This window comes from Vicugna pacos, chromosome 1 (assembly GCF_048564905.1).
Source record: "Vicugna pacos chromosome 1, VicPac4, whole genome shotgun sequence".
NCBI lineage: Eukaryota > Metazoa > Chordata > Mammalia > Artiodactyla > Camelidae > Vicugna > Vicugna pacos.
In genome coordinates this window covers 124,262,167-124,280,189 of record NC_132987.1, presented here as the reverse complement: position 1 = coordinate 124,280,189, position 18,023 = coordinate 124,262,167, and the positions used below count along the sequence as shown (strand labels likewise).

General features: G+C 50.7%; 1 protein-coding gene across 1 annotated transcript; it reads left to right on the top strand.

Annotated features, from left to right (window-relative positions):
* The first annotated feature begins 2,035 nt into the window (after positions 1-2,035).
* SPATC1L (spermatogenesis and centriole associated 1 like) lies at positions 2,036-17,724 on the top strand. The gene is made up of 4 exons (XM_006204937.3): positions 2,036-2,358; positions 8,832-9,182; positions 16,633-16,784; positions 17,353-17,724. The coding sequence occupies exons 1-4, from the start codon at positions 2,157-2,159 to the stop codon at positions 17,677-17,679; spliced, it is 1,032 nt and encodes a 343-aa protein (XP_006204999.1). The 5' UTR covers positions 2,036-2,156; the 3' UTR covers positions 17,680-17,724.
* Positions 17,725-18,023: the final 299 nt, after the last annotated feature.

Below are 18,023 nucleotides of genomic sequence, written 5' to 3'. Positions count from 1 at the left end.
TTAATGCTGTAAGTGAGGTTTAAAATCAGTGGTCAAAGTGTCCACCTTAAGAATCTTAAAACCAAAGTAAGTAGAAGGAAGGAAACACTGGATAAAAGAAATCAAATGCTCCAGAAGAACTGGTGGAGAAGATCAGTGCAACCAAAGTGAGTCCTCCAGTCAGGGGAGGTGAGAAAGCTAACAACTTAGGCTGAGACTGAGAAAGGGCGCACAGCCACCCACCCTGAGGAAGCGAGCCGGCCAGGCTGCGCCCGCCTCGGGGCCACGGCTCCCACTGCTCTGCTTTACATCCTCCTGCAAAAGCCTGCTGACTGCACGCTGGGTCTGCACGGTCACGGTGTGTCTTCCGCCTTGACTGGACCGATTAGTCTCAGAGGTCACAGAGGGGTGATAGGGAGCTGTGAACTATGTGATGCCAGCATTCCAGGCTTCCACCATTGGGATGACGTGGACAAACTCCTTGAAAGATAGTTGTTATCTAGATGGGCGTAAGAGAAAATGGAAATTTTAAGTAACTTTACGTCTATTTGAGAAATTGAATTAGAAGTTAAGAACTTCCCCAGAAGAAAACTCTAGGTTCACACGGATTTGCTGGTGAATTTATCAAACATTTAAGAGAAATAACAGTCTAACACAAATATCCAGAAAATGGAGGAGAGAACCCTTTGCGAATCACTATACGGCCACTATGACCTTGATAGCAAAACCAGACCAAGTCATGGCCAGAAAAGGAGACAGATCAATTTCTCTCACGAACATAGAAAAAGCCTAAACTTAGCACGTTGAGTGTATTAAAAGAGCAGTGCATCAGGACCAGAAAACAGGACGGATGTTGGCAGGTCCCCGGCTGGCAGGACCCTGGAGAGGGCTTTCTTGGGGTGGGAAAGAACTGTGAGGGTTGGAGGCAGCAGAGGGAGCCGTTCGCGCGCCCTGGCCTTGTCCTCAGGATCCTGGAGGCCCCTGCCTGCCTTCCTCAGTGGGCACTGTCCGCGTTCCTGCTGTCCGCATTCCCACTGTCTGCATTCCCGCTCTCCCGGGATGCAGAAGGGGTGGCTGGGACTTAGGGATCCTTTCTCTGCCAGCCAACCCGAGGATTTCTGCCCTGAGGTGACTACCTGAGCAGTTGGTCTGGGGGACCTAAAGGCTGTGCTCCGCCTGGAGGCTGCTTCTCCTCCCTGGGTGGGCATCAGGGCTGAAGGGGAGGGAGGACGTGCTGTTCCTTTTCTGGGCTCTGTCCTTCCTCAGGACACAGTGCTGAGTTTACCTTATGGGTAGTGAGTGAAAGGGTAGGGGTGGGATTCACGGTGGTCACACCAATGCGACTGGAGTCGCACTTTGGTGGGACTGCGTGTGTGGTTGGTCCACACGACCCTGTGCCCTGGCTGGGGGCCCTCAGGTCCAGTAAAGGTCAGTGTCCCAGACACTCAGTGCTCGTGGTCCGTGTGAGGAGGCTGAGGTGCTGCCTGGATCCTTCGGGGAGTGCAGTCAGCAGGTGGCCTCCCCGGAGTCCACCAGTGCTCCGTGGGCTATGGGAGCTGTCGGGGGCACCCTGGGCCTGCCTCCCTCTGCACCCACTGTCTCCTTCTCCCTCAAATGTGCATCCCAGGGGTGCACTGGAATAAGAGTCTGCAGGCCAGACACTCTCTGTCCAGCTTCTAGGGGACGACCACCTGCCTCTGTGGGCTCGGCTGGCCCTGCAGGGGGAAAGGGTCAGGGAGCCACACTGCAGGCTGGTGGCTGACAGGGTCGCTCAGTGAAGGCAGGAGCCCCACCAGGCCTGTGGACGTCTCCCTCAGCCCTGGGTTCCCAGAATGCACTGGAAGGCTCCTGCCTCGGGCCTTGGCACCTGCTGTTCCCTCTGCTGGGGTGCCCTCCTTGCGTGAGTCTCAGCCCCCACCCTGGAATCTGCCCGGTCCCGCTGCTCACATGCCCTCCTCTGCTTGCTTGTGGGCGGTGCTCCGCGTGGCCGGGGGCCAGGAGGCAGGGGAAGGCGGGAAGGACACCATTGCTGCCTCTTTAAGGCGACATCACAAGGCCGCGGAAGGCCGGGTGGCTGGAACTCCGTGGTCTCGGCATTTCTGGAGCGTCTTGGGCTCCGATCTCCACCTCCATGGGGCGGCAGGCCTGCACGTGAGCACCTGTGGACGGACACGGCCATGGCCGAGGGCAGCGAGCTGCTCAACAGGCTCGTGAGCGAGAACGCCGACCTCAAGAAGCAGGTGCGCCTCCTGAAGGAGAACCAGATGCTGAAGCGCCTGCTCCGGGAGGGCTGCCAGGAGAGAGGGGGGCCAGGGGCCCGCGACCCCCTCTTCCCCAGGGTGCCTGCCTACCCTGAGGACTGCTCCCCCGGGAGTGCAGGTGAGCCCCAGGCCTGGGCGGACCGGGGCCGAGCTGCTCACCCCGCTGTGTGTCCTGTGTGTCCCCTGTCTCTAGGCCACCAAGGCCACCCCTGGAGAACGGGCAGCAGGTTACTCACGTGGGAGGGTGGGACTCTGTCCGTAGTGGCCGCTGAGGGTCACAGTCCTGGGGGGTCAGGTGGGCCTGGCAGCCGGCTCCTCCTCTGGGCCCTGAGGGCCTCGCCCCCCTGGGCCCCGCATGCTTGTCCCAGCCATGGCATCTTGTGTGCCAACCGCACCAGCCGTCCACCAAGGCAGTCACGTGGCTGAGCTGCACCGGGGCGGGAAGCAGCCATTGGTGGAAGTAAGTGTAGAAGCCACTCAAGCCTTCTGTGACTTCACAGGAAAGACAGACTTTGATCACTTTCTGCAGAAGTCGTTGGTTCTGCTTTAAACTTTTTTGTGAGAAAATGCTCTCTTCACATGTGGAGAGTGTGAGCTGGGGCACGGTGGTTGCCATGAGCCTGGTCTCTGTGTGGTTGGGGTGTGGACTCCAGACAGGGCCCCTGCTGCCGGAGGAGCCCTGGGACCTGGCGAGCGCCATGTCCCCTGGAGTAGGTGGTCACTCTCACTGCCTGGCCACCCAGCTGTGCGATGGTGAGGGTGGGTGGATGCCGCGCCGGTGCCCTGTGAACTTGGGTGTGAGGTGTTTTTCCATTGTAGCAGCTGCTCCCAAAGCTGCCGGTTCCCCAGTGGGATGTCCGGGTGCTCTGAGGACTGGCCACTGGGATCTGCATTGGGTGTGGTCACTCCCTGGAGTCCACCCAAATGCCTGCACGGCCTCTGAGCCAGCATGGCAATGGCCTCCTAGCTGCGGTCAGTGTCACCCATCAGCCCCCTGCACAAAACTCGTGGGCGCAGAGCCCCAAGGGCGAGCATGTCCCAGGTTGCGAGAGTCCCTCACAGCATCTCCACGCCTCCAGCCTCGAGGGGCCCTTGAGGAGGGAGCTCAGACCAGCAGGGGGTCCTGTGGGGGGACGGTGGGAAGAGAAGTGGCAGCTGGAGAAACCCTGGGGCCCATGGTCTGAGCCCCCACTGGTGGCCAAGGCACAAGCTGGCATCGGGCACCTGTGGAGGAGCGACTGGCCTCATGGTGCTGTGTCCTGGGTGTGATGTCTTGCAAAGGGCCAGGGCTGCTTCTCAGCCTGCAGGGGACGCCTAGTGGACAGTGGCTGAAAAAGGCACTTGTCCCCAGGCCTCGTCTATGCTATGACAGCCTCTGAGTCACGTGCCTCATGCTGCTTTGTCACCCTTTGTCCCAAGAACTGAGTCTTTCTGGGTCCTCCCCTCCAGGCTCAGATCCAAACATGTGGTCAGCAGGGGACAGGCTCTCTGGGCTCCCTCACTCCTAGCCTCCCTAGGCTGGAAGGGTGGGCTTTGGGCGAGGTGCAGGCCCTTGCTCAGGCCAGGCTGTCCCTGTCAGAGTCCGAGTCAGGGCAGAGTCTCTGGGACTGTAGCCAGCACCCCTGCCCGTGGGCAAGCCTAGAACCTGCTGGACACCAGTCTTGGGAGGAGCCCCAGCCCCTGGCCAGCCTGAGGCCACCAAGCCTTCCACAGAGAGGCCGTGGGGCCTCAGCCACAGGGTGTGGGCCAGGGTCACCGTGGGCCACCTCGATGCCCAGGGTTCAGCCTTCTGCAGAAGGTGCAGCCTAGGCCTTCGCCTTGGCCCTGGAGTTTGGAGAACCAGCAGGGGTTCTTGGAGCAGCTCAAGGTCACAGACAGAAGGTGCCACTGCACAGCAATGGCTCGTGGTCCACCAGTCCCTTTGTGTCTGCACTTGAAACAGAATGTGCTTTAAAAACTGTTTTTTCTCTTTCAAAAGCATCACTCAGGGCAGACTGATAAACACCCCAAGGCCGAGCCTGTGCTCCTGGCCCCACGCCCAAAGGCAGCCACCGTCAGGGTTCTCTCAGGTTCCTTTCCAAGGGTTTTGGTGGATATTCACATGGTGCTATGGGTCCTTTGGCGCCTAAACGGGGCCCTTGGGGGGCGGACTATCCCGGCGGTTCACTGCCACCCTCTGGTCCGGACCCCACCACAGGCAGCGCCCTTGCAGTCCCGTGACCACAGACGGCCTCCTGCCTGCGTGCTGCCGTGGGCTGTGGCTGGCTAGCCGTTGGCCCTCGGGTCAACGGCTGTGTGCAGCTGAAAGTTAAAACAGACCCGGAATGCTCTCCTGGGGAGGCTGCGGCCTCTACACACCACAGTGAGGCCTCCCCGCCTCATCTCCCAGCCCCACGTCACCAGATAGACGTCTGTTTCCGCCGAGGGTGAGACAGCCTCGCCGGGGTCTCTGAGTCCGCAGCTGACGCATGTCCTCAAAGGGACGGAGGGGATGAGCAGGGCCCTGGCGTCACCAGAGCCTTCACTGTCCCCTCGGCTCTGGTGTCCTGGGTGGGCCGTCTGCTAATTTTAAGTAGTTTTGAGTATTTCCTTTGCCTCTTTCTCTGTTATATCTCGATACAGTTATTTCTGTATAGTTATAAATGTGCTTTTAAATGGCTGTGTAATATTCCAAAATCACATGAGCCTGTTTAATGAACTCTCTCCTTATGTCTGAAATTCCGTTCTTCTTTCTTACCCTGAGATAAACACCAATGCAAAAAGCACTTTATAGCAGGTTTCCTTCCTTAGAAGGTGGAATCGCTGGCTCAGGAGGTAGGGTGATTCCTTTTCACGTTTGTTTTCTCACATTTACCCAGAGGAAGATTTCTCCCACTATGGTTTCATTAAGCTGCTCTGGCTCTCGGCTTCTTCGAGTCTCTTTAGCTGTTTCTCACAACTAGCTCTTCCACACTGATCACTGAGTCTGCCCCGGAGCACTTTGTCCCGCGGGATGGGCCGGCCCCTCTCCCGCTTGTCTCAGGTGCCAGCGCGGCTGGATTCTGGGAGGATTTGTCGTGTGTCCAGCCTCTACATAACTGTTTCATTCTACTAAGGTTTTCAATTTGTTCTCCGACGTTTTCTGAGTCTGTAGCTGCTCTATTTACAAACACTTGTTTTAAATGAGATTTTTAAAAATTGAGGTATGGTCAGTTTAAATGAGCTTGACAGCACACATGCTTGTTATTTTTTCCTGTCTTTTTCCCCATACTCCCAGGACCGCTGGCGTCGGCGGCCTGTCCCCCTTCCTCCTCGGCGTGGTGGGCAGTGACAGCCCCGTCTGCCCGGGGGTGCAGGCTGGGTGCTGGGGACGTCTTTCTAGTCCTTACTTTTAAAGAACAAAAATGTTGAGAAACGGCTCGTTTTGCTCGATCTTTATGACCTCGTTTCGGCATCAGTGGCGGTGCCTCTGCTACTCCCCTCGGGCTGTTGGTGGGTCTCATTACGCAGTTTCCTGGGGCGACCCCTGGGCCCTGGGCCTGCGCTGGGCCTGTGGTGCCATCTGTTTGGTGGGGCTTCAGCTGGGGTCTCTGGACTCTGTTCCCATGTGCACGTGGGCTCGGTTTTCTTCCTGTGGGTTATCCTTACAGCGATCTGATGTTGGAGCTGTGGCAAATTTATGACCTTAATAATCAAGCATCTTTCGACTGTTCAGTGTTCCAGCCTCATTTACATGATGAAGGGGTTATGAATAAACAGTTCATACTTACTGAGCTTGAAAGAAGTCACCCACGAACCACGCAGGCCTGCAGCCCTCTGGGTCATTGCGAGTCTGTGCCTTCCAGGGTTTCCTTGTGCTCACTGGTCCATTTAGGTTCTCTCCTTCTTCCTGAGTCATTTAAAAATAATTTCCCAGAAAATGTCTCCTTTTATTAAAAGTTGCAACTAATATTCACATGTAAAGGATACTTTCATAATTTGAACATTATCTTTCTAGTCATTCTTTTATCACTTTTCTCAGTTCCAATTTAATTCACTTTTTTAAACACCTCTATTGAGGTAAAATTTAATTCCTTTATGCTTTCTTTTTCTCTAAAGTAGCTTCCCACAGCTCTGCTGTCTCACAGGACTCTGTGGAGTGTTTCACGTTTATTTCTGCTGTCTTTTTTGTCATTTTCTAGCTTTTCTTTCTTTAAGAATTCATGTCCATGTGAATGTTTAATTTTTTGATGTTTTAAAAGTAATTAAAGGATTTAAGTTGCTAATTTTACTCTACAATTTAAAATATACTGGTGTCTTAATACATAGTGTTCTGATTTTAAATATTTCTCAATAATTATTTTTTCCTATTTTTATATTCTCCTTGATCTGATCATTACTGAAGAGAATGCTTTTAATTCTGAGATGGAATTTTCTATTGACTCTTGTTATTCATTTATAATTTTATTATAATGTAACCTGAACATTTGGACTTGACTGGGGATTTTAAAAATTCTTTTTAATGTTTGACACAACTTTATTAAGGCTTGGGAGCAACAGAAGGGAGTTACAATTCACTAAATAGAAACTAAAGCAAAGTGCAAACCACCTGGCCACACAACAGTCCGTTGAAAACTGGGTCATGGATGTGGCTCTTCCATGAGGCAAGGTTGTCCAGCCCTCAAGCACTGCTGGGACAGCCCACCTCCCCTTGGAGAATCTGTGTCCTGGGCACAGGGCTCCAGTCTTCTCTGGGGCCCAATTGCGGGGAGAGCCCAGCTCTGGGGATCTTTGATCCAAATGCTTGGTGACTCCTGAAAGGTGTCTCGCTGACAGTTTCTGGGCCGTGTGGTTGGCTGGGGCAGGAGGAGGTAACGCCCTGAGAGGGGCCGCCAGGATTGACTGTGCTGGCCTTGTGGTCAGAAGGCAGGACACGGGGGAGGGAAGAGCTTGGTGGTAGAGCATGTGCTTAGAGCACGGGCTCAATCCCCAGTACCTCCGCTGCAATAAATAAGTCAATAAATAAGCCGAGTTTCCTCTCCCCCAAAATAAAAACAAAAACAAAATTAAAAAAAAAAAGGCACACATTCTGACGACTTTCCTTCTTTTGAACATTTGTTTTCCCCTGGGGAAGTATCGTGGGGATAGATCAGTTTGTTCCTGAGTAGGCACATTTTAGGATATAATTTTTCAGTATAAATCTTAAAAAACAGTTGCTCAAATATATATTTGCATTATTGCTAGGAGAATAAATTTATGACATGGAGATAGAAGAGGATTTCATAAACCACAAAAGAATCGATATGTTAAAACTTATTTTAAAATTTGTTAAATCAGATGAAAATTTAGTGAAATACATTAAAGTTTTAAAAATTCCACATGAGAATAATTAGCATTAAAAAAGGTTGAAGTATAAACAAGGCACCCACTGGGAGAAGACACAAGGCATTTCATCAACAAGAGATTAGTACGCAGAATATAAAAAGAACAGGTGCGTGTAACCCTAAAAGACCAGCCAGCCAAAACAGTGAGCACACAGAGTTCATGGAGACGAAGCCTGAAAGGCCAGAGAACGCGTGAGGAGGTGCTCGACGCCACCAGGGACTGGGCAAAAGCCACGTGTCACCATTAGCCTGGCCCAAGCTTGCCACGCCCTGGTGAAGTGGCTGGTGGTCGTGGAGATACCACCGTGGCTGGAGAGAGCAAGAAGGTTGAAGCACACACACCCCTGGGCCCAGGTGCCCTCAGCAGACGGCACTGGCCGTGGCGGGGAGGCCCACGAAGGCTGCTGAGCACGGCTTTGCTTTGCAAGGAGACCTGGAAACAGCCCCGCGTGCATCAGTAGGGCGATGGGTAAAAAATGTGTGTGTGTGTGTGTGTGTGTGTCTGTGTGGGTGTGTCTGTGTGTGTGTGTGTGTGTGTGTGTCTGTGTGGGTGTGTGGGTGTGTCTGTGTGGGTGTGTCTGTGTGTGTGTGTGTGTGTGTGTCTGTGTGTGTGTGTCTGTGTGTGTGTGTGTGTGTGTCTGTGTGGGTGTGTCTGTGTGTGTGTGTGTGTGTGTCTGTGTGGGTGTGTGGGTGTGTCTGTGTGGGTGTGTCTGTGTGTGTGTGGGTGTGTCTGTGTGGGTGTGTCTGTGTGTGTGTGTGTGTGTGTCTGTGTGGGTGTGTCTGTGTGTGTGTGTGTGTGTGTCTGTGTGGGTGTGTGGGTGTGTCTGTGTGGGTGTGTCTGTGTGTGTGTGGGTGTGTCTGTGTGGGTGTGTCTGTGTGGGTGTGCACATGTGTCAGGAAATGGTTAAGTGAACCATCCAGCTACCGAATGACCCACTCACCGTGGGTAAATATCGAAGAGAAAGCTACAGCTAAAAGGTATGTTTCAGAGTAAAACACGTCAGATGACACCATTTGGGTAAGATTTCGGAGCGTAAACAGTCACAGTACAGTACAGAGTGTGTGGGTGCATGGGCGGGGGGAAGCGTCTGGAGTGGGTGGGGCGTCCCCCACCCCATCCCCTACCTGGGGAGCGTGCGCAGGTGTCAGAGCTCGGGCTGGCTTGCGAGTGCTCCCAGAGCCGTCTCCTCGCTTCTTGGCTATTTCAGGGACATCAGCTGACCTCTCCCCCCTTTCCTCCTTGCCCCAGTTCCAGACTTTGGAAGGTTCACCGGTGTCCCCGAGGCCCCCTCCCAGCTGCAGACGTCCTCCCTGGAGGACCTGCTGTGCTCACACGCCCCCCTCTCCAGCGAGGATGACGCGTCCCCGGGGTGTGCCACCTCCGCCCAGGCGCCCTTCAAGGCTTTCCTCGACTCGGCGGAGCTGCGTGTGCCCCGTGGCTCCAACAGGAAGCTGTCCCCGCTCCTCAGCCCCTCCCAGGACCCGCTGGTGGACAAGACCCTGCTGGAGCCCAGGGAGGTGGTCCGGCCCAAGAGGGTGTGCTTCTCGGAGAGTAGCCTGCCCTCCGGGGACCGGACCAGGAGGAGCTACTATCTTAACGGTACGCGGCCAGGGCAGGCGGGGCGGCCGGCAGCTGGGAGGGTGGTCGTGGCGCGGCTCCTCCACCCTCATCCGTCCGCAGCAGGAGGAGAGTGTGCCCGGGAGGCCGGGTCTGGTGCTGCGTCTGTTCAAATCGTTGGCCATTTGAAAAAATGAGTTGCTCACCTTATGACTGAGTTGTGAGAGTCCTTTGTGTATTCTGGACACGGCCTTTTGGGGGTCTATGTTTTGCAGACATGGGCTCCCAGTCTGGCTGCTCCGTCTTCCTAACAGTGGTTTTTGAAGAGCAACACTAGTTTGATGAAGTCCAGTTCACTGGGTTTTTTCTTTCATATGCATTCTCACTTTCTGTGTCCTACTCAAGGAATCCTTGACAAAACGGAGGTCGCAGACATCCTCTCCAGTACTCTCTTCCGGAAGTTTTATAGGTTTTGGTTTTACATTTAGGTTTCTGCTCAATTTCAAGTTAACTTTCGTGTGGTATGAGGTTTGCATTAGGTATCCACTTCTCCCAGCACCAGTGTTAAAATTTTTTTACCATATGCCTTTATTATTTTTAATAAGATTATGTATTTTATTATGAAAACAGAATTCCAGCAGAGGCCGCGTTCTCGCCACAGCTGGGGGTTTTACTGGCTGCGCAGTCTTTGTCTCCCACCTTGCTGTGACCGGAGGGTGCCAATCCCTCTCTAGCCCCACGTCCCTCCCTCTCGCTCCCCAGCTCAGCACAAGGCAGCCCCTGCTGAGACCCACTATACAGGACTCCGGTGGGTAATAAAAATCTCCCGAAGGCCGTGGTTCCTGGAAGGCTGAGGCCCCAAATTCTGAAGATTGATACTTACAGATAGGTTCACATTAATCACCACTAGAACCTTTTAAAGGTAAATATTCAGTGGCCGCATCTCTGGAAACTCTGGTCCCGAATGCCTGGGAAAACCCAGTGTTTAAGAAGATTATTCTCTTCCCATTGAATTGCGTTGACGCCTTTATCACAAATCGTTGTCCTAGTATGTGTGTCTCTGGATTCCCCAGGCTGTCCCATTTATCTGTGTCCATATTGGTTCCAACACACACTGTCTTAGTCACTGTGGCTTTATAGTAAGACCGCAAATCAGAGGGTCTAAGTTCTTCAACTTTGTCCTTTTCCTCAAAGTTGTTCTGGCTATTCTAGGACCTTTGCATTTTCATACAAATTTTAGAAACGACTCGCCCATCTCTACAAAAAAAGCTTCCTGGGATTCTGATTGGCATTGTCCCGGACCTCCAGGTCACGTAGATCAACTTTCAGAGAAGAGGCATTTAACAACATTGCATCTTCAGAGCCATGAGCACCGCCCAGGCATGTCTTATCTCATAGCACTTTGCTTCACTGTGCTTCGCAGATACTGCATTTTTCACAGATTGAAGGTCGTGGGAACTCTAACTTGAGCAAGTCTGTCAGTGCCATTTTTCCAACAGCATTTGCCCACTTCACGTCTGTCACGTTTTGGTACCTCTTGCAGTGTTTCAAACTTTCCCATTATTACTGTCTTTGTTATGGTGATCTGTGATCAGTGACCTTTGATGTCTCACCTGGTGACTCTAAGTTGAAGCCAGTGCTCATCTACCACTCTGAAAATCCTCGGGCCCGAATAGCGATGCCCAGTCAACTCTGCCTGTGCTCTGCAAACAGAGCCGCAAAGCCCGGAGGACCGCACGTTTGTGTACAACGCGGTTTACTGAATATTTTAAGGTCAGTACTGAGGCCTCTTGCTCAGAAAAAAAAGATTCCTTTGAAAGTATGACTGCTCACTGACAACACACCGGTCTCCCCAGAGCTCTGAGGGAGACGGACAGTGGATTCATGTTGTTTCTGAGCTGACACAACACCCCCTCTGCAGCCCGTGGATCAAGGAATCCTGTGGACCGTCGAGCCTTGTTATTTAGGAAACGCACTTCGTAAACCTGTAGCCGCCATAGACAGCAATTCCGCTGATGGGTCTGGGCAAAGTAATTGGAAAACCTTCTGGAAAGGATTCACCAGTCCAGATGCCATTAAAACATGGTTCACGGGAAGAGGTGCAAGTGTCAACACCAACAGGAGTTTGGAAGAAGAAGAAGTGGATTCCAAGCCTCGTGGGTGACTGGAGGGCTTAAGACCTCAGTGGAGAAAGGAGCTGCAGACGTGGTGGGAGCAGCGGGGGAACTGGAAGTGGAGCCTGAAGATGGGCCCTCACGGCTCCAGTCTCAGGACAAAGCCTCAGCACAGGAGGAGCTGCTTCTTACGATCAGCAAAAAAAGTGTCTTCTTGAGATGGAATCTACTCCTGGGCAAGATGCTGTGAAGACTGCTGAAGTGACAACAAAGGATCTAGACTACTACACACACTTGGTTGATAAAGCAGCGTCAGGGTTTGAGAGGACTAACTTTAATTCTGAAAGAATTCTACCAGCGGTTAATTGCTACGAAGCAGCATTGCATGCTACAGAGAAGTTGTTCATGGAAGGAAGAGTCAATCGATGTGGCAGCTTCACTGTTACCCTTTTAAAGAAATTGTCGCAGCCACTCCAGACTCCAGGAACCACCACCCTGATCAGTCAGCCGCCATCAACACTGAGGCAAGACCCTCCACCAGCAAGAAGATTATTACTCACTGAAGGCTCAGAAGATGATTAGCATTTTTTAGCAATCAAGCATTTTAAAATTAAGTTATGTATATATATTTTTAGATACAATGCTATTGCACATGATAGACTACAGTATAGTGAAACTTCATATGCCCTGAGAAACCAAGAAGTTCATGTGACTTGCTTTTTCGTGCTATTTGCTACGTTCTGGTGGTCTGGAATGGAACCTGCAGTATCTCCAAGGTTTCCCTCTGTATTTCTCCATTTATTTCGTTCTTTAAAAATGTCTTTCAGCAGTATTTTATGGTTTTCTATGAACAGACATTACACAGTTTTGTTGAATTTACCCCTTCATATTTCATGGTTTTGATGCTATAATTAATAGTATTTTTTTGTTAGTATGAATTTCTGATTATTTGTTTCTGGCATACAGTAACACAGTTGATTTTGTATGTTGACTCTATGATGGTTAATTTTATTTGCCAACATGACTGAGCCATTAGGTGCCCAGATATTTGGTCAAACATTATTCTGGGTATTTTTGTGAGAATGTTTTTGGATCAATTTAATATTTAAATTGATAGACTGAGTAAAGCAGATTTGCCTCCTTAATGTGGGTGGGCCTCATCCAATCAGTTGAAGGCTTGAGCAGAACAAAAGGGCTGACTCTCTTCCAAGTAAGACAGAGTTCCTCCTGCCTGACTGTCTTTGGATTGCAACTGAAATAACAGCTCTTCTTGGGTCTCAAGTCTCCGGTCCTTTGGACTATAATCACACTATTAGTTCTTTTGGTTCTCAGGCTTTTAACTCAGGCTGGGGCTATAACAACTTCCGAGTCTCCAGCTTGCTGATTCCCCCTCACAGATCTTGGGAATTGTTCGTTTTCATAATCACGTGAGCCAATTCCTTATAATAAACACACACATGGTTCTGTTTCTGTTTCTCTGAAGAACCCTGACAAATACAACCTTTTATCCTGAAACTTAACTGAACCCACATATTTGTTCTAGTAGCTTTTTGTGTAGATTCCTTAGGATAGATGATCATGTCATTTGTGAATAAAGGCAAACTCATTTTTTCATTTCTAATCTGTACGCCTTTTCTTTCTTCCTTTCTTCCTTTCTTCCTTTCTTCCTCTCTTTCTCTCTTTCTCTCTTTCTCTCTTTCTCTCTTTCTCTCTTTCTTTCTTTCTTTCTTTCTTTCTTTCTTTCTTTCTTTCTTTCTTTCTTTCTTTCTTTCTTTCTTTCTTTCTTTCTTTCTTTCTTTCTTTCTTTTGTTGTTTTATTGGCTAGAACAGTGTTGAATAGAAATGGTGACAGTGGGCACTGCTGTCTTTCCCTGACTTACAGGGAGTGTCAGTCTGCCACCAGCACGCATGGTGTTAGCTGAGTTTTGTGGATGCTCTTCATCTGTTTGAGGAAGTTCCTTTTAATTCCTTGTTTGCTTTGAGTTGCCATGAATGGATGTTGGATTTTGTTGAATGCTTTTTCTGCATCTGCTGAGATGAACATTTGGTTTTCATTTGTAGTCTGTTAACATGGTAAATTACACTGATTGATTTTTGAATTATAAACCAACCTTACATTCCTGAGATAAATCTCATGATATATTAGTCATGATATATTATATTTTTTGTATTGTTGGATTCAATTTGCTAACTTTTTGTTAAGAATTTTTGCTGTCTGTGAGGAACACTGGTCTATACTTTTCTCATAATGTCATTTTTTGTGTGTGTTTTGGTATCAGGTTAGTGTTAGCCTTAACGAATGAGGCAGAAAGTGTCCCTTCCTCTTTAATTATCTAGAAGAGTCTGTGTAGAATTGGCACTATTTATTCCTTGGGTGTTTGGTAAAATTCACCAATGAAACCACCTGAACCTTGAGCTTTCTTTGTAGGGACATACCCCTCTGCCCCAACAGCTTCAATTTCCTTGGTTGGTATAAAGCTATTCAGATGATCTATTTCTTCCTGAGTGAGCTTTGGTAGTTCACTGACAGAAGCAAACTTTCGTATCTTTTAAAGAATTGGTCTGTTTCATTTAAATTGTTAAATTTATTGGCATAAAATTGTTCCTAATATTCCATTATTATCCTTTTAATGTCTGTAAACTCTGTGGTGATGCCATCTCTAACTTCTGACAGTGGTAATTTTTGCCTTTTCTCTTCTTCTGTAGTAAGTCTGGCTAAAGTTTATCAATCTTATTGACTCCTTTCTTTGAGGAATAGATTTTTGGCTGGATCTTGGAAGGTCCAGGTTGACTGACAAATGGTTTCTAGATCATTTCAGGTGTAGCTTGTTTCTTTCACCTAATTTGTGCTTTGGAGTGGGGGGCAGGGAGAGAGACTGAGTCCTGATGAGAGAAACATACTAACATCGAAGGAGGAGTTTGTGCCCTGCCCCTCCATGCCCCCTTCTCTAACGTGGTTCTGTGTGATGCATCTGGTTCTCAGCTTTAATTCCTGGGTGATTTCTGTAGCCTTGCAAAGTGATTAAGGAAGGAGTACACTAAAAACTGCAAAACATTGTTGAAATTAATGAAAGAAAACCTAAATAAATGGAAAAAAACCTGTTCATGGATTAAATGACTTAATATTATCAAGATGACAAAACTCCCCAAATTGATCTATGAATTTCAATGAAATCCCATTCAAAATCCCACCTAGCTTCTTTGCAGAAATTGACATGCTGATTGTAAAATCTGTGTGGAAATACACGGAACTCAGAATAGGCAAAAATCTTGAAAAAGGAGAACAAAATTGGAGGATTCACACTTCCCAGTTTCAAACTTTGCTATGAAGCTACAGTAACAGAGACAGTGTGGTACAAATAGGTTCAATCCCCAGTACCTACATTTAAAAACATGCATTTATAGGATTGGTGCTTGACAAGGCACCAAGACAATTTAGTGGAGAGAGAACAATCTTTTCAACACATTATGTTGGGAAAGTGGATATCCACATGCAAAAAAATGAAATTGGACTTCACACCACATATGAAAATTAAAATGGATCAAAGACTTAAAAGACCTAGAAGAGCTAAAACCATAAAACTCTTAGAAGAAAACATAGACACAAATCTTATGACTTTGGATTTGGGAATAGATTCTAGGCTGTGGCACCAAAGGCACTAGCAACAAAAGGAAAAACAGACACATCAGGCACTTTGGTGCTTCAAAGGGACATTTCAAGAAAGTGAAAAGTCAACCCACAGCAGAGGAGAAAATATGTGTATATCATGTGTCTGATAAGGAAATAGTATCCAGAATATATGAGAACTCTTACAACTCAACAGTAAAAAGACAAACAATGCAATTAAAAATGGGCAAAGAACTTAAAGAGACATTGCCCCAAAGAAGACATAGCAAGCCCCATAAGCACGTGAGAAGATGTTCAGTACCGTCAGCCATCAGTGAGTGCAAAAGGAAACCACAGTGAGACACACGCACACCCACTAGGGCGCTTGCAATACGAACGACAGACAACGGCAAGTGTTAGGGAGGATGTGAAGGAGCTGGAACCCGCATACATTGCTGCTGTGGAAAACAGTTGAGCAGTTTCTGAAAACGCTGCACATAGAGTTATCTTGTGTCTGAGCAATTCCATTCCTAGGTATGTTGCCTAAAGAACTGAAAGCATTTATCCACACAATATGAATGTTTCTATATGAATGTTCACAGCAGCACTATTCATAATAACCAAAAAGTGGAAATGGCCCGAATGCCTGTTCACGGAGGACTGGGTAAACAAAATGTGTTGTACTCACACACTGGAATGTTATTCAGCCATAAATAGGGATGAAGTTCTGACACACGTGACAATGTGGATGGGCCATGAAAGCATGATGCTGAGTGAATGAAGTGGTCACAAAAGACCACATATTGTGCGAGTCCACTTCTATGAAATGTCCGGAATGGATAAATTCACAGGGATAGAAAGCAGATTTGAGGCTGCAGGGGAGAGACTTGTGAGTGGCTGCTGATGGCTACGGGGGTTTTGCTGGGTGATAAAGCTGTTTTCGAGTTAGATTGTGGTGACGGTTGTACAACTTGTTGAATATACACACTGCATACCTGAAAAGAGTGAATTTTGTATCTCATAAAATATTTAAAAGTGCTTGGGAAGTGGTGTTACAGCCTCAGATCCTTTGTCTGTAAGTGGGGTCCGAGGCCCCTCGAAGGTCACCTTGAGGATGATTCAGGTCACAGAAGGACAGGAGGTGGCCTTGGGACAAGGACAGCCACAGCCCAACTGTAGCCGGCCTGGAGCTGGTGGCCTCCGGGGCCCCTGTGAGGGGCTTGAGCCCCTGCCGCCAGGACCCTCCCTGCCCAGTTACCTCTGACCCAACCACAATGCCAGACACAGGTGTCTGAGGTTTTGGAGGGGAGGGTAGATGATGTGCTGGGTAACGTTGGGGAAATATAATTAGAATCTCCTGCCAATCCAGCAATCCTCTGCACAACGTAGGAAAGAAAGAGTCAGATTATCAAATAAACATTAGACCAGCGTGTGATGCACAGGGGTTGCCAAAACAGCCTCACCGTTCCACATAGCCACACAGACCGGACCCATACGTGTTACATATGTGTTCTTGAGTGACCCAGGACCCCACCCCCAGGTTGGGGACACGCCTAGCCTATCCCAAGTTCACCTGGTCATAGGGCCAGGGCCTCAGGGTGGTCACCTCAGACCAGGTGCTGGTAGACTCGCTGGTGACAAGGGGAAAAAGAAAACAATCCTGGGCTGTAAAACAGGCTTTTAACGTGTTCACGTCCATTTTAGAGGGATGAAGAAAGGACCTGGGATCTGGGCTGCTTGGGGAGTCTCACCACACCCCCCGCCCCTGCAGAGATCCAGAGCTTCACCAGCACTGAAAAGGACGGGAGAATAGTCGGGGAGATTGCCTTCCAGCTGGACCGGCGCATCCTGGCCTATGTCTTCCCAGGGGTGACCCGGCTCTATGGCTTCACCGTGTCCAACATCCCTGAGAAGATCAAGCAGGTAGCCTGGCTGGGCTCCCTCCTTGTCCCAGGAACCCCCGATCCTGCCTGGGGTCCCTCCCTGCCCCAGGGTGTCCCCCTCCCTGCCCTGGAGTCCCCTCACTGCCCCCAGAGGGTCCCCTCCCTGCCCAGGGTCCTCTCCCTGCCCGGGGATACCCTTCCTGCCCTGTGACCTGTGATGCCCATACGCCTGCAGGCCTGGTTGAGGCTGAGTGGTGTCTGAGGCACACATGCCAGGGGAGGCAATGAGCGGGCTGTGAGGACCTCTGCTTCTGCCCTGTCCTTTGGTGGCCTGGGACAGTCTCAGGAATGGCTCTGGGGCCACGGAGCCCTTGAGGCTCAGCTCTGCCTGGCAAGCTGCCTTCTCCCAGCGCGGGTGGAGACCCCTGCCATGTCGGAGGTGGGGTCTCCTGGAGGGCAAGGCCGTCTCCACTGGGATGGCGGCTTGGCTCCGGGCTTCAGTTTCCCATCTACAGGCTTTGCTCACGGAACCTGGGTCCCTGTCCCCGCCCTGGCCCCTCCCTGGTGGGGTCGCGGGGCGCCGCCCACCATCGTCTGTGTGCCCCCAGACGTCCATCAAGTCCCTGGACGGCTCGGTGGACGAGAAGAAGCTGCGGGAGCTGACGCACCGCTACCTGACGCTGACGGCGCGCCTGGAGAGGCTGGGCTACAGCCGCGACGTGCACCCGGCCTTCAGCGAGTTCCTCATCAACACCTACGGCATCCTGAAGCAGCGGCCCGACCTGCGCGCCGACCCGCTGCACAGCAGCCCGGCCGCCCTGCGCAAGCTGGTCATCGACGTGGTGCCGCCCAAGTTCCTGGGCGACTCGCTGCTGCTGCTCAACTGCCTCTGCGAGCTCTCCAAGGAGGACAGCCGCCCGCTCTTCGCCTGGTGAACCCGCGCCCCGGCCTCCCTGAATAAATGCGTGTTCCAACCCGGGCGCCGCGCTCCTCGTCCGCTCCGCGGGAGGGCGCGCCGGGGGCGCCGGGGCCCGGAGGGTGGCCCCGCGCCGTCGCCCACCGGCTGGGCCGCCGAGGCTCCCGGGCCGCCGCCCACACCTGCGCGGCGAGTCACACTCTATTAAAGTCGTCTGTTTGCTTCTGCTCCTCTACCGCTGCTCTTTGAGGGCGGAGGCGCCCCGGGGCGGTTGGAACGAGGCCCCCAACTGCAGGGCCTGCACCTTCTCCTGGGGTCTCGTCCCTCTTCCCAAGGGGCCAGCAGGTCCTGTCCGGGTTTGGG